The sequence below is a fragment of the Carassius carassius genome, chromosome 46 (genome assembly GCF_963082965.1).
Source record: "Carassius carassius chromosome 46, fCarCar2.1, whole genome shotgun sequence".
In the NCBI taxonomy this organism is placed as follows: Eukaryota; Metazoa; Chordata; class Actinopteri; order Cypriniformes; family Cyprinidae; genus Carassius; species Carassius carassius.
In genome coordinates this window covers 16244733-16259902 of record NC_081800.1, presented here as the reverse complement: position 1 = coordinate 16259902, position 15170 = coordinate 16244733, and the positions used below count along the sequence as shown (strand labels likewise).

The following is a 15170-nucleotide window of genomic DNA, read 5'->3' as shown; positions in this document are numbered from 1 at the left end:
AGTTAAACTTCACAAACTGTGAAACAGTCAAGATTCAAAACATTTTCAAATACATGGCAAAAAAATTCAATAATAATAATAAAATGAATACAAGGCAGGGCTAACAATTGCTACAGACTTATAGTCAATAGTCAAGAAAAAATAAAGTTCCAGAGTCGATGCCATTTTCCTATAAGAGAAAACAATATTCTTTAAAGGGACAGTTCACCAAAAAACTGCAGACGTTCTCATGATACAACCCATCCCAGAAGCTCTACACTGTTTACAAGCAGAGGAAAAGGGACACGGTATGCAAGACTCATTATATTTAAGTCTTTTTTTTATGGTGCTTTTTTAAAAATGGTGTCAACCCAGCACACAAGCATTATGATGCTCTCATTAACACTTGTAGGATAGACTGAAGAAAATATTTTGAGATTAAAAAATACCTTTTTCTTTCTTTTTTTTTTTTTTTTTTATTGCGCAAAAAGGACTTATGTTGCTTCTTAAAACTGATGTTAAGCCACTGGATTCACATACTTTAATGATGTCTTTATACCTTTCTGAACCTTGAAAGTGGTAGTTGCATATACTGTCAATAGAGGGACAGAAAGCACTCAGATTTCATTCAAATCATCTTCATTAGTGTTCCAAAACGGAACGAATGTCTTGCAGATTTGGAACGAGAGTTCTGATTTAATTTTTTGGTTGATCTAAACCTTTAAGGTACAGTAGGTTACTAACCTCTAATTCATGCTAAATAATCTTAGTGTTAAACTTCAATTGGCATTTTAACAAGGTTTGTTCTCAGCTTCTATTAAATAGATCAGGGAATTCAGAAGGAAAACGTCTTTTAAGGTGGCTTATAATGTAATTTATCAGCAGCAAACTCTCCTACAGAGAACCAGTCATTGATAATTAATGGTCAGATCTGTTACCCGCTCTCTCTCTCTCCATTCTCATTTACGTAATACACATGTTGGATGGCATTATGTACAACGATTCACTGATCCATGCACAGTGTAGCAGTATATGATAAAAATATTGTTCTGACATGTAATAAATTACATTAAATAACTGGTTCTGTAACAACACAGGTTCCTTTTAAGAATCATTCTATAATGAATGAGTGCACATATATACAGAATAACAAATAAAGTTTAATATGTTTACAGGTTTCAGTAACAAGCAAGTCAAACAGTGACTCGGATGTTCAGCCGATGGCTCCAGTTCCTCCAAGTTATGAGGAAGCAACTGCTGGTATATACTTTATTTTCCTTGGTGCATTTACTTTTTAAACTAATCTGTACTTTAAATGTATTGTTAATTTAGATAGTCCACCTAAAATACAAATTCTGTAATCAGGGGGAGTAAATGATGAGAGAATTTTCATTGATGGGTGGACTGTCCCTTTAACTCAGTGAATGCAAATGTATTTTGGTCACTATTCACTAATATAGAACACTGAAAATATTGAGAAACAACTTGAGAAACAACATGTTTCATATTTCCTTCTGGTATTGAAAGGTGGAAGCCCTTGTTATAGTGGAGCTTATACTGGAGATGGTGAGATGCTCACAGAATTCAGCTGGGATGACCAAAACATCAGGAGGATATTCATCCGCAAGGTACTGTTGCCTTCTGTTGCGGTTCTAAACTGCTGTGGAAAATATAGAGTGAATTAATGTAATGTTATTTATTGTAGGTGTACAGCATCCTTATGATCCAGCTATCTGTCACAATTGCCTTTGTGGCTCTTTTTGTTTTCTGGTGAGTGTATGAGCTGAACAAACTTTCATAATGCATTATTCCTTTTTTTAAGCTTGTTTAACAATGTTTTGTTTAACTTGTAGTGAACCCGTGAAATATTACATACAGACCAACCCTGGCTGGTATTGGGCATCATAGTGAGTACATTTCATTACTTTAGGTTGACACTGTAAATGCAAATCTTAAAATTCCGACAGCATATAATACAGTAAATCAGTAGTAGTGCATGTTTTTCCTTTATGCGTTGCTATGCCGTAAATGTATAATGGCTACTTTATCTTTTTCTCCCAACAGTGGAGTGTTTTTTGTCACATATCTGACTCTATCCTGCTGCCGTGGACCACGGTGAGTGCATTTGCAGAGACACAGATGTATATAATTTTTTTTTAGCAATTAGCTTTAACTAAATTGACACATTATATGCATTCATCTTTTATTCTTACAGGAGGCAGTTCCCATGGAATCTGATTTTGCTCATTATCTTTGTGAGTATTAAAGCAACCTAAATTACAAATCTTTGGTCATTAAACTAACTATTATTTGACAAATACTAATATTGATCAAGAACAAGCCTAAAAGAAAGTCTTCCTCTATTTAAACATGTAATCGCTTTTCTTCTTTTCCAGACTCTGTCTCTTTCTTACATGACGGGAATGTTGTCCAGGTACAGTCTCATATATGTGTATCATGTCTTTTTATGTTAAATATGTTCTGCATAATTCATGATTTGGTATTCATATTTTCACTTGGACATACTTGCACAGTATATTGTTTAATGTCACAAAATGATTTAAAGTTAAATAATTTTGTATGTAGCAAGATGTCAGGCTTTTATAGACCCATTTCTTATTTAAATATTCCACCTCTGGTTTCATCTCTCTAGCTACTACAATACTAAATCTGTCATCATCTGCCTGGGTATTACTGCCTTGGTGTGTCTTGCTATTACTATCTTTAGCTTCCAAACCAAGGTTAGTATTATTATAAGCAACACATATTTTAATTTGTCTTGAATGCAACAATTTTCAACTCTGGAGTGTGTTTATTCAGATCATATGCTTGTGATTTTACAGATTGATATTACTTCATACCAAGGTGTGCTGCTAGTCTTCTGCACAGTTTTGTTTATTTGTGGACTTGTCCTGGCATTCACTCTGCCCTTTGGATATGTAAGTACCAATGTCAGTGGTTGACTGGTAGATTTATCATTTCTTGGCAGGGTGCTGGACTTTAAGATTCACAGAAATTATAATGTGCTTTCATCAAATGATTTCTCTCTTCTCTTTACAGGTTCCATGGTTGCACGCTGTATATGCTGTACTGGGAGCAATACTGTTTTGCATGGTAAATAATTATAAGTATTTTTAGATCAGATTTTAGTTTGGATTAATCATGTAAAGCCTAACATATGAAATAATAGTCATTGTGTGTTTGTAATTATTTGCATCTCTCTTTTGTCTTATAGTTCCTGGCATTTGACACACAGATGCTGATGGGGAAGAAGCAATATACCATAAGTCCTGAGGAATACATCTTTGCCACTCTAAGCTTATACCTGGACATTGTTTACATCTTCTCTTTCATTCTCCAGTTGTTTGGAACCCCAAACCGGGAGTGAATATGCTGTTAACCTGAAGCTCTAACGGCTCTCCTGAGTGTTTTTTGTTTCTCTGATCTGAGCGATCCTGTCTTTCCAGCATGATTTGGATCTTCAGGGCACATTGTTGTGTTTGAGCCCCTCACCTCAGGTTTTATGATGTGCCATGCATTTATCCTGTAGCATTTAGGAGGTATTGCATATTCATTGCATACGTACACTGGTAAAACTTTAACAACATTCAGCCAGTTTTACAAATGGTGTCATAGAAAACAAAACAGAACATATTAAATGCACTGGTGCTGTGAAACCTATATGATGTCATTAGCAGTGAAAGTGCATGAAATAGAGCAAAAACAGCATCAAACCGAGGTGAAACTGTTTAGTAGGATTTATCCATCAGTGCCCACCACATTCATCTTTGTGTCTGACCCTGCAAAAGATTCATATGTGATATCACAGCATGAGGACATTTTAACAAATCATTCTGAAAAACTAGATATTGTGGTTTTAGGTGTGCACATACAGTATGAATCAATGCAACATTTACCTTTCTGAGTTCATTTGTACAAATTCAATTGAAATAATCAGTGTTTCAACTTGAATTTACCATAATATTTCATATGCTAGGAATGTTCTATTTGGTGATTTTCACTGCCATTGTAAAGTCATTGACTTGATTGAGATATGCTTTTTGAGCATTAATTATATTGCTTAGACCTTTATGGGTTATTAAATACGATTTTTTCATTCCATAGAGTTTTAATGTATTATCATCTGCACAGATCTATTTTTGAAGACAGTGAGTTGTGAATGATTTTGGATGTGTACATAGCTTTACAGTGTTCACTAAAAGAGTGCAGCTGGATTTAAACAGTATGCAGTGCTACATATTAGGTATTTTCCCCTGTTTGTAGCCTTTACAGTAGAGATTGTGTAATATAATTTATTAAAATGTATTGAATATGAAATGATTTAATGTCAATGTATGTTCCAGTTGCAAATTAAAAGGATGCATTTCCTCAGTCAGAGTAAATAATTGTCACTGTTCTTGAATTTCTCTGAAAACACAAATATAATTACCTATATCTTTGTGTGCAGGTGTGTTATGATAGTAATGTTATAGATCATCAACACAATTATCCATCTTTTTAATAAAACAAGCTTACATCTCATATGTGGGGGGTCTTAAAATTTAATTCTACATCAAAGAGGAAAACGAGCTTAATAGACCAATTTTGTGGGAAATATTTTTGATTGTTTAAAACTCTTTCTGAGATCCTTTAATACACGTGTAGACATGCAATTAAAAAAAGATAGAATGACTCGGTTGAATTAATGATTCAATGACTCGCTTATAAAACACAAACCTTCATTAATCGCCACCTACTGGTATAACGATATTACCTGCTTAAAGAGCCAAATGAACTAAACGATAAAAAAATATTCAAGTCACTAAAATGTATCAATCCCATATATAATCAAGACATTTCTTTCTTTCCCCCAAAGACACATTTAGCACAAGTTGAAAAGCAAAGCGCGGACGATCCCACCATTCCTCTTTGAAAACACTGCGCACCGATGACGCGCTTCCGCGCCGCTCATCCAATGGGAAAGCGCGGTTTTAACATGTGGGCATCGGCCATATTCTGCTTTTAAATAAGGAAGAAGCGGGAGGCGTTAATTTAACTTTGTGTACTCAATATCTCATTCACAGAATCCCTCAAGGGTTCTGAGAAATTCGAGTCAGTTAGGAAAAAATATTCACAACAGATACTAACACACACGGGCAGCTATATGGAGCTCGCTTAACCTGAAGAGGTAAATATTGTTGGGCTGGTCTCTCACATGTTAGCAGCTGGTTAGCTGGTTGAGCTAAAGATCAGCGGTGAGGATTTATCTGAACTAGTTTAGTCGTGTTTAAGTGAAGGATTCAGCTACTTTTATCGAACTAAGCTGGTTAGCAGTGGCATGCGGATGAAGGGCAGAGGGAGCCCGCGTTTGGGACTGCGCTGACAGCCCTAACGATTTATCCTGCTACAATCGAGGCTTTCAGTCCTTCATCATGTTTAATAAGTTTTATGAATGGATCGGAACCGGAATCGCCAGTCTGCGAAACGGAGCACCAGCTGCTGCGGTTCACACCGGTCCCGTGAGAGTGGATCAGGACGGGACATCACGGAGAAAGAGACCACTAGACTGGTAAAAGGATTGTTTATATGTGCAAAGAACAATGAGCGGATCGCTTACAAGTGCAAGGACTGTTATTGTATTTATTATTTGATCTTCTAATAAAAGTTTAGGTCTGTAAACAGTTTTTTTTTTAAAAATGTCAATATGTTTGATTTTGACATTTGGTCATTGTTTTGATAGGATGAAGTTAGAAACACGTGCATGTCCGGAGTTTCTGGAAAAATATTCATTTTCTTGTTTATTTTTCGTCTCTTTCGTTGTTTAATACAATATATGTTTAAAAAAATTAAAGTTTATGTTATGCTATTGCATTCTCTTATTTTTTTATGAATTTATGTTTATATATAAGTATTGATTAGAAACCAATCAATACAAATTTTCTTTAATATTTGTTACGTGTTCTTTTCCTAAATATTTGTTACCTGTTCTTTTCGTAAATATTTGTTACGTGTTCTTAAATATTTGTTACATGCGCATAACTTTCTCAATTTTGTTTTCATACAGTTTGGAAGATGGAGATGCAGTTGATCAGGAGGAGGAGAAAGCGGTGAAGAAATTCAGAATGGGTAAATAAACACTAATCTGATACTTGATAAAACTGATTTATGCCAGTTACAAGAACATTCTGTTGCTTGTTCTTTAGGAGATATTATGGATACAGTGAAGAATGCAGCTGAGGGAGTGAAGACACATGGTTCGAGTGTTGCTTTTTGGATGAAGAACAGTGTCAGACCTAATCCAAGGAACATGTTTCTGACATCAGCGGATCCCCCTCAAAAAGGAATACCATCAGAACCTGCAGCCAATTCCGCTGCATCAGCATCTTTGTGGGTGGAAAACAAGGTACTTTTTTGCTCATCAAGATCTCAGTGGGTTTACTTCATTTCTTTGAGATCAAGTGTCACAGAAGAGCAAAAGCTGTCGTGCAGTCTAATTAATTTTATGTATGCTATATATTTTGGCATGTTCACTTCTGTTTTGCTTTTTCTTAAAGTTTGGGGATCGGTCACATGATATACTTGAGGACACATTTGTAGCTCCATCTAGTTCAGTTCAATGGAGGACTGTCACAACAACTGGTAATGGTAAATTGGTCATGTTTTCTGTGTGTCGTTATTTGATTTTCTATCTGCAAGTTACATATATTTTCTTTTTTTCTGTTGTGACAGATTCCTTACAGACTGAACAGTGTGTCACCATATCAAAAGCAAGCAGAAGACAAGTTTGTATGGACCATCCACCCCAAGAGACACACAAAGCTAACGGACACTCTGTTAATTTACCCTCTGCCTCCTTGCCAAAACCATCCCCCTCTCCCCGCTTGGGCAGATCCCTGTACCACCGACCACACAGGTTGAATTAAACATAGAATAAATGTGTTAGATCATGACATTCATGTTAGAAAGAATCATAATTAAATAATTGAATTAGATTTTTTGTTAAATGTTTTGTTGTTCGATATTATTGCTTCGGTTTGAAAGAGTGTAATTAAATGCAAGGATATGAAATTGAAAGGAAATTTTTTTTCTGTGTTGTAGCATTTCATCATCTTCTGAGACCAGTTCAGGACAAGCCAGTTATACCAGCCTATATGAGAAGACCTTTCCCATCCGAGTGGTCCAGAGTCCTTCACACGGCAGCTCTAACCGTCTCTTCCAGAGGAGAGCCCACTGTACAGCACAGGAGGTCCGACACTTGTTGTACTGGTTTGTTTAATAAACCAAATATTTCATGACAACATAAATGGTAAAATTACACTTAGGACTGCACAATTAGAGTAAAACTGAATACTAATTATCAGGTAACAAGGGCTGTGATTTATATAGTGTGCAGCGTGTTTCAGATTGAAGAACTGTTTGCATTTACATGTTCAGCTCAAGATATTTTTATTTAGTAGTAATAATAATAGTTATAATAATGTTTATTATTATTGTTGTTGTGTAGTCAAAATGATATTTAATTGCAATTTGGGCCAAATTCTGTAGCCAAACAAACAAGTACAGCAAATCAGGAGATTGTTGTTTTTTTTATTTAATCAGAAAAAATGTGATTAGATTTTCTCCCAGACAGTGCAGCTCTAATTAGACTTTGCTTTTGTTTTTTTTTTTTATAGTCCGTGCGTGTGGAAGAAAAGGAGGTTTACAGGCAGCTTCTAGCCATGGTGTCTGGTGGCCAGTCGACCTTTCTTCATGATGGAAGTTCTTACTCCAGCATTCGCTTGCATCGAGATTTGTGAGTATCTGTGTCATGGTACTTCAAAACCTGTATTCTTCATGTCTGTGGCTAAACCTGAGCTCTTTAAAGGGATAGTTTATCCGAAATTGAACATTCTATCATTCTATTGCTCAACTTCATATCATTCCAAACATGGTTACTTTTTATTAGGGATGTAACGATGCACCTCGAGCCTGTTGAAAATCAATACAAACATATAACTATTCAAATTGGAAAATTATAAATTCAGTATCTCAGAAAAAGTTAATATTTTCTCAAATTTACAAATCAGAAATGTTCAAGATCTCCAAAGCAGGTTTAATTATGCACTCAATACTTGGTTGGGGCTCCTTTTGCACAAATTACTGCTTCAATACAGTGTGGCATGGAGGCGATCAGACTGTGACACTGCTGAGGCGTTATTGAAGTCTAGGTTGCTTTGATAGTGGCCTTCAGCTCCTCTGTATTGTTTGTCAGATGTTACTTATCTTACTCTTCTCAATACCCCATAGATTCTCTGTGAGGTTCAGTTCAGTAGAGCTGTTTGGCCAATCAAGCACAGTAATATCATGGGCAGCAAACCACTTGAAAGTGGTTTTGACACTGTGGGCAGGTGCTAAAGTCCTGCTGGAAAAGGAAATAAAGCTTGTCAGCAGATGACTCCAGCATCAGTCCACTCCTTGTGAAGCTCTCCCAAGTTCTTCAATCTTCCCAAGTTTTTGGTCATCCCACCTTTTTTCCTACCACACTTTTTCCTTCCAGTCAACTTTCTATAAATATATTTTGATACATCACTCTGTGAACAGCCAGCCCTTTCAGCAATGGCCTTCTGTGGCTTAATTTTCTTAAGGAGGGTGTTGATGATAGTCTTCTGGACATTTGTCAAGTCAGCAGTCTTTCCCATAATTGTGATTACATGTTCTAAACTAGCCCAAGTGGTACCCAGTATTTATACTCAAAATTAATCAAACTAATCAAGCTCAAAATTGAATATTCAAATTTTGAGATACTGAATTTTTCAATTTTCCTAAACTGTAAGTCGTAACAATCAGAATTAAAATAAAAAAACTCTTGAAATATTTCAGTTTGAGTGCAATGAATCTAGAATATAAGAAAGTTAGCTTTTTTTTATTAAATTACAAAAAAATAGATATTCACATTTTTTGAGATGCACCTGTATATGAAGACAAAACTAAGTATCAAGACTACAACTGTATTGTGATTCATTTAACATCTCAACCGATTTGAATCGTTACGTATTTGCATAGATTTTCAATCCGGCTCACGGTGCATCGTCACATACCTATTTGTGTTGTTTATTTATTCGATTTGGTATTTGTTTTTAAACTTCATTTTAGTTTTGTTATTTGTCATTTGTAAATTTCTCATCTCATTTTGTTTTTAAACATTTTTTGTGAGAAAATGGTATTGTGAAATCAGTATCGTGAATCACATCCGGATTTGAGTAAATTGTAACATGCTTTATTCACATAAAAACGTTAATCAGCACACATGCATAGAGTTTATCAAATATATTAAACACAGAAGCTCAGCTGTGCTTACTTGATATGCAAAAACAAATCTCATTGGTTCTAGCCGAAGCACAAACATGCTTGCAACACATCAGTACAAACCTCATTTGTTGTTGCTAGTCAAGCAAACCGGTTTGATTTTTTTGTTTATCATATTAATCACTCGATTCATATGGATTGTTAATGGTGTCTTCAAGAATTTTCTGAAGTTTTTGGTGAAATGGGCTTCAATTGATGGGGCATGTATTCTTCGGAGACTATTCCTTTAAGAAAATTTTTGATGGTTTCTCTTACTTACAGCGAAACATTTGGTCTCATTTCAGCTCCAGCTTCCTGTCGTCCAGTCGAAGTCCTCTTCATTGTGCCTCTCCAACAGGCTCTGGTGCTGGAGTGTCATCCTACGGGTTATCCAGTCCGCCTCCCAGCCCCCGGCCTGGGTCCAGCCAGACATCCAGTGGCCTTCCCAGTCCTGGTGCGTCCTCTAGCATTCCAGAGCCTCAGCTATGGACCCATGACCTTGAGCCCAGCACTAAAGGATCAGCTGTTCCCTCAGCTCCATCACCAGCAGCCCTTCAGGATACCTCCTCTCAGGACACGCAGTCATCAGGTAAGTCCTGTTTTTTCTTTGTTTTTAATGTTTGTAATGTAATCCTGGCTTAAAGATTGACTTTATGCCCTGTTTCACTTTCTTAAGCTCATGATGGAGATTCAGTCATTTTTGTGATGGAGCAGCAGGGGAAGAAACATGAAAGCTCAAGGTAGCATAACATTTTTAGTTGATCTTTTCATCCGTTTCTTTTTTTCTCTATGTAACACTTTCTTACCTTTTCTAGGGTGCCATGCTTCCAGGCTGAACTGTGGATCAAAGAACTGTGAGTACTTGTTATGTCTTGTCTAACGTGTACAAGGATCAGTGCATTTAGCTCATGGAAGTGAATAGCTTATGATATCAGCCATATTTGCTGTGTATTTTCAGGACTAGCCTCTATGACTCTCGAGCTCGGGAGCGGCGAAGGTTGATTGAAGAACAGGAGGCTCTAGCCTCTCAGCTTCTGCGCCAGGTGAGTAAGTTTCCCCTCTTTATATGCTACACTGACATTTTATGTGACTAAAGCACTCATGCTCTCATTTGTATCATAAGCGCCTCTCGGGAGAGGGTCGAGCAGCCCCAGCAAGTGTTGAGCTAAAGGTTCGAGTCCCTCTAGAGAGGGAGGTTCCTGTTGCAGCTGTTATCCCAAGACCTCAGCCTTTTAAAGAGGAGCCAGAGTTCCCAGAGTTAACAGAGGTAAGTGCTTCTATTAGTGAAAAGATTGCATTTGTCTTTCTGGAATGCCTGAAAATTCAGATGTTATCCAGCATGGTTTATAACAAACATATTTTTATTGTTGTTTTCTTATAGCATTGACTTCTTCTTGTGCAAAGTGAAGTTATTATTATTGAAATATTTCAAAGATTTTAAATATTTTTTCATTATACTTCATAACATTTAATTTTTTTGAACAGTTGTTCAATCCCTGCAGTATTTGACTTTATTAACTGAATGTATAATCATTATAGTTCAGTGCTGTAATGTCAATTTGGTCAGACTTAAAATGCATTTCAGTAGAATTCCAAACTTTTTATAACTTAAAATATTCACTTTAAGAACCCCCTGAAATGTTCTGTTATTATTATTTTAAATAATTTAACAGTACATTTGAACAATTTATGTTCGCAATTCTTGTTGGTTATTGGTCACATTTGCAAGTAAACAAAGTGTTCTTTTATTAGTATGTGTTTTATTTTGTACTTGAATGGTGTGTTTCCTGCTTGTGGTGCTCACAGGACATGGAGAAGGAGGTGAGCAGAGCACTGAGAGGCAGTAGTCTGGATGAGGTTCTCAGCGAGGGCTTCCGCCTCACCATCACCAGAAAAGACCTCCAGACGCTCAACCACCTTAACTGGCTCAACGATGAGGTCAGAACTTTATTACGTCATTCAGGTTTCTGTACAAGCCTGTCAGTAAATGGATTCTGAAAAGAGTCCCTTCTTAATCATTTTGTCTGAGGTGTTGCCATAATTATCATTTTGTCAATGATTTAAGTGTCTGACTGATATATTTCCTCCATTTCAGGTTATTAATTTCTACATGAACCTGCTGGTGGAGCGCAGTAAACAGCCCAACCTGCCCTCGGCTTACACTTTCAACACCTTCTTCTTTCCCAAGCTGCGGAGCTCCGGTTACTCTGCGGTCCGCCGCTGGACCAAGAAAGTGGACATCTTTTCTGTAGACATCATTCTGGTGCCTGTCCACCTGGGGGTGCACTGGTGCCTGTCTGTAAGTAGCTAACCAGCAGCAAGGTCACATTGAGGACATGTGCAAGTGGACTGATGCTTGTTTTCTTGACATTCACAAGTAATTCAGAATAGTATTATACTCTCATACTGGTAAAAAAAAAGTATAGCCTGAATGCACTGTAAGTTGCTTTGGATAAAAGCGTCTGCTAAATACATAAATTTAAATGTAGCATTATGATGCATTTCAATCAGTTTAATAAATTAAGAATTCAAATAGGTTTGCTGTCAAGTGCAAAGTGTTTTTTTTTTGCCTTTTGAAAGGTGGTGGATTTTCGTAAGAAGAGCATCACTTACTTTGATTCAATGGGAGGAAACAACGACGAGGCCTGCAGGATTTTATTGTGAGTGCTGCTTGAGGATTAGATGATGAAACGGGTCTGCAAGAAGTGCCTTTTCAAAATGAGTCCCGTGATAACCCATTAAGAAATAGAATAAATAATGTATGACTAGACAGTTGTCAAATGTGTCTTAATTGTGTCTCTGTATAACAGAAAATATCTGAAACAAGAAAGTGAAGAAAAGAAGGGGCAGAACTTTGATACCTCAGAATGGACTCTAAAAAGTAAAAGACGCAATGTGAGTTTACCTACGTAAGCATAATTTGGGGCTTAAAGGGTTAGTTCACCCAAAAATTCTAATTCATCCATGTCAACTCTGCTTCGAAGCATCCTAGGTTTATGTGACTTTCTTCTTTCAGAATAATCTATTTGGAGTTGAATAAAAAAAATTTCCTTGCTCTTCCACGCCTTTCAGTGTGGGTAAGCGGGTGTTTTCTGTCAATAGTTCAGAAGACGTGAAATAAAGTGCGCGCATCTGTAATAAAAAGTCCCTAACACAGCTCAGATTTCAGATTTCAACATCTGCTGACTAGGATGCAGAAGATGGAAGATGTATGTGTCGCACGTGCGCCTCTGGGAAGTGTAGGATCAACGGAAACAAAGTGTCCTTACTTCAGCAAAAGAAAAAGTCTCCTCTTGGCTTATTTCGAAATCTTCTGACATTTTTCTTTGCAAATCCTCATTTTGTGCTTCTAATTCGTGAGCAGCATTATGTTTTGTTCTCTCTCTCCACGCTCGCCACTAACCACGCAGCTCTGACGAACTAAGACATCCGCCTGCACGTCTTCAGTTCCCAACAGTCAGCAGAAGTGAGAAAAAATTTGTTTATTACGGTTGAAATCTGAATATTTATCTTATAAAAACACATGGATTTGCTACAGGGGGCCTTCATTCACCACCCGGAGCTGTGTGAGGGACGTTTTATTACAGATGTGTGCTATTTATTTCGCGTCTACTGAACTGTTGAAAACACACATCCACTTACCCCCATTGAAAGACTTGGAAGAAAGAGCAAGGACAATTTTGAATATATCTCCGATTGGATTATTCTGATAGAAGAAAGTCACATACACCTAGGATGCTTCGATGGTGAGTAGAAGTTGGACGAATTTTCATTCTCGGGTGAATTAACCCTTTAAATTGACCAAAAAGCTTGAGGATCATCTCAAAGATTTTGTCTTCCGAATCCTTAGGAGATTCCTCAGCAAATGAATGGAAGTGATTGCGGAATGTTCACATGCAAATATGCTGAATACATCACCAAAGACCGGCCAATCACATTCACACAGGTGAGCGTCAGTTGGATAGAGTTTGAAATAAATTATTGGCTGGTCACACTTCTATATGAATTTTTCATTTACTTCTTTTGTCATTTTTCAAACAGAAACACATGCCTTATTTCAGAAGACGAATGGTATGGGAGATCCTGAACCAGAAACTGTTGTGATTGGATGATTCTTTTGTATAGAACATATTTTGATATGTCGTATGGATACGAGGGCTCCTGTGCACTTCAGGAACTCTGAGACAAATATGGGATGCCCTTAATCACCGGTCATTTCTTTGCTGTCTAAATGAAACTCGGGAAGTCCTTTATGGACATAGTCTCAGCCTTTAAGAGTAGGGGCAATGGTTTTATGTCCCTTTATAGTTCCCTATAACTTGACTTGCTTTTGCTTTGCCAGCGAATGTTGTTTGACTGACAATGGAAGGACGTTATTGTCAATCTTTTCTTGTGCTGCCATTCTTTTGCAATAGCTGTCAATATATGGCCTGTCTTAAGATGACTTCAAATAATCATTTGTGTTAATTGACATGGAGTGTGCTTGATCTCAAATCATCTGAAGTCATAAATGTTACAGTAATATGTTTTAGGGAGTTTTACACCGATGTGTTTTTACTCTAGGACTAGTAAAATATCTGGAATTGACAATCACAGACTCAGAGGTTTTCTACTGAAAACAGCAGTTTACTTAATATTTGTGACATTTGATACCAGTATGTTTTATACAGACGCTGTCAAGGTAATTAACAGTAAAATTAATATTTTTTAAATAAGTAACTTAAGACTCAGAGTCGTCTTTTTGGAGAGTTTTGTGGTTCTTTTTTCCCTAGAGGTGATGAAAAGCTCTTGTGCTGCAACGCTTTTGACTTCAGTATGTTTTGGGATGGGAGTTCTACCATCACAGGGATGTTTATTTTTATCAGTATTTGGTGGCTTTTTGATAACTTGGGAGTCTTCTGATCATGTTGGTCAACTCAGACAGACTGCACTTACATGTATTTGCTTTTTCACAGCCCAATAGTGTCATACAACTCCTCTGTTCTGTTCTTCCTTTTATGTAAGAGAAAACTATTTTTGGCAATTTTCTAGATTTTTTTTTTTTTGCAGGATATTGACAATTATTGTATATACAGTGACTATACAGTAAAGCTGAAGACATATTTAATACTCATTTTGTACCTTTTATTATCTGTTTTTGTATGTGGAAGAGATCTTACTGGAAATAAATTCCTGAGGTTATATGTATCAGAGGAAAAATGAGATTTCAAATGAATTCTTGTTTGAGTCTCGTCTCTCAAGCTCATGTTTCACTGTTTTAGAAATTAAATTGTAAAGACTATTCCATGACAAAAAAGTCATTTGTGTTTATTTTAATTGTTTTTTTTGCATATGAAATTATTTCTGGTAAAATTGTAAACAATACCTTATAGACTGATTCAAATATACATTGGGTACATATGATTTTTTTTCTCCTTATAAGGCTGTAAATAATACAATGCAGAGTTATTCAAAACGATAACTATTTAGTTTTAACTTTTCATTTCACAAATACACTACGCTGTTTGCGCATAGATTGTTTGCACTGTACGTTTTTGATTGCTTACGTGGAACTGCGTGAATCGTTCGTGTTCTTGAATCTACACTGGTCGTGATACACGTGATGACAACTCCCGAGAACGACGTTTCTGGTCATTATTTCGAGGTAAATGATCAGTTTATTGCGTCACATTTAATACAGCCTACGAAATCATTAACAACCGAGGTAAATAAGATTTATTTTGCCGTGACGCTGAAGATTCCTCCGCTGTTGAATGTACGTCGCATGTACGTTTTTTTTTTACTTTGTAGCCTCCATTACAAAATATTACTAAAAACAGCGGTGCTGTTTCATTTTAATAATCGTAAGAAATAACAAAACTTTTCGC

The 15170-nt window shown here is 36.5% G+C and overlaps 2 protein-coding genes across 3 annotated transcripts in view; both read left to right on the top strand.

Moving 5' to 3' along the window:
- The window catches only part of LOC132129328 (protein lifeguard 2-like), a 30095-nt gene extending 25710 nt beyond the window's left edge, over window positions 1–4385 (top strand). For both annotated transcript variants that reach the window (XM_059540876.1, XM_059540877.1), the window contains exons 2-12: window positions 1155–1239; window positions 1507–1607; window positions 1685–1749; window positions 1833–1886; window positions 2044–2094; window positions 2195–2234; window positions 2376–2413; window positions 2633–2720; window positions 2823–2918; window positions 3040–3093; window positions 3215–4385. In XM_059540876.1, coding sequence (XP_059396859.1) covers window positions 1155–1239; window positions 1507–1607; window positions 1685–1749; window positions 1833–1886; window positions 2044–2094; window positions 2195–2234; window positions 2376–2413; window positions 2633–2720; window positions 2823–2918; window positions 3040–3093; window positions 3215–3367 — 825 coding nt within the window. In that variant the 3' untranslated portion in view covers window positions 3368–4385. The remainder of the gene's footprint in view (window positions 1–1154; window positions 1240–1506; window positions 1608–1684; window positions 1750–1832; window positions 1887–2043; window positions 2095–2194; window positions 2235–2375; window positions 2414–2632; window positions 2721–2822; window positions 2919–3039; window positions 3094–3214) is intronic.
- A 586-nt stretch (window positions 4386–4971) lies between these two features.
- On the top strand, window positions 4972–14518 carry LOC132129314 (sentrin-specific protease 1-like). The gene is made up of 18 exons (XM_059540860.1): window positions 4972–5548; window positions 6044–6105; window positions 6183–6382; window positions 6534–6618; window positions 6709–6892; window positions 7078–7225; window positions 7653–7771; window positions 9609–9892; window positions 9980–10043; window positions 10119–10157; window positions 10262–10346; window positions 10427–10570; window positions 11110–11241; window positions 11399–11602; window positions 11884–11963; window positions 12114–12198; window positions 13154–13249; window positions 13345–14518. The coding sequence occupies exons 1-18, from the start codon at window positions 5412–5414 to the stop codon at window positions 13405–13407; spliced, it is 2211 nt and encodes a 736-aa protein (XP_059396843.1). The 5' UTR covers window positions 4972–5411; the 3' UTR covers window positions 13408–14518.
- Window positions 14519–15170: the final 652 nt, after the last annotated feature.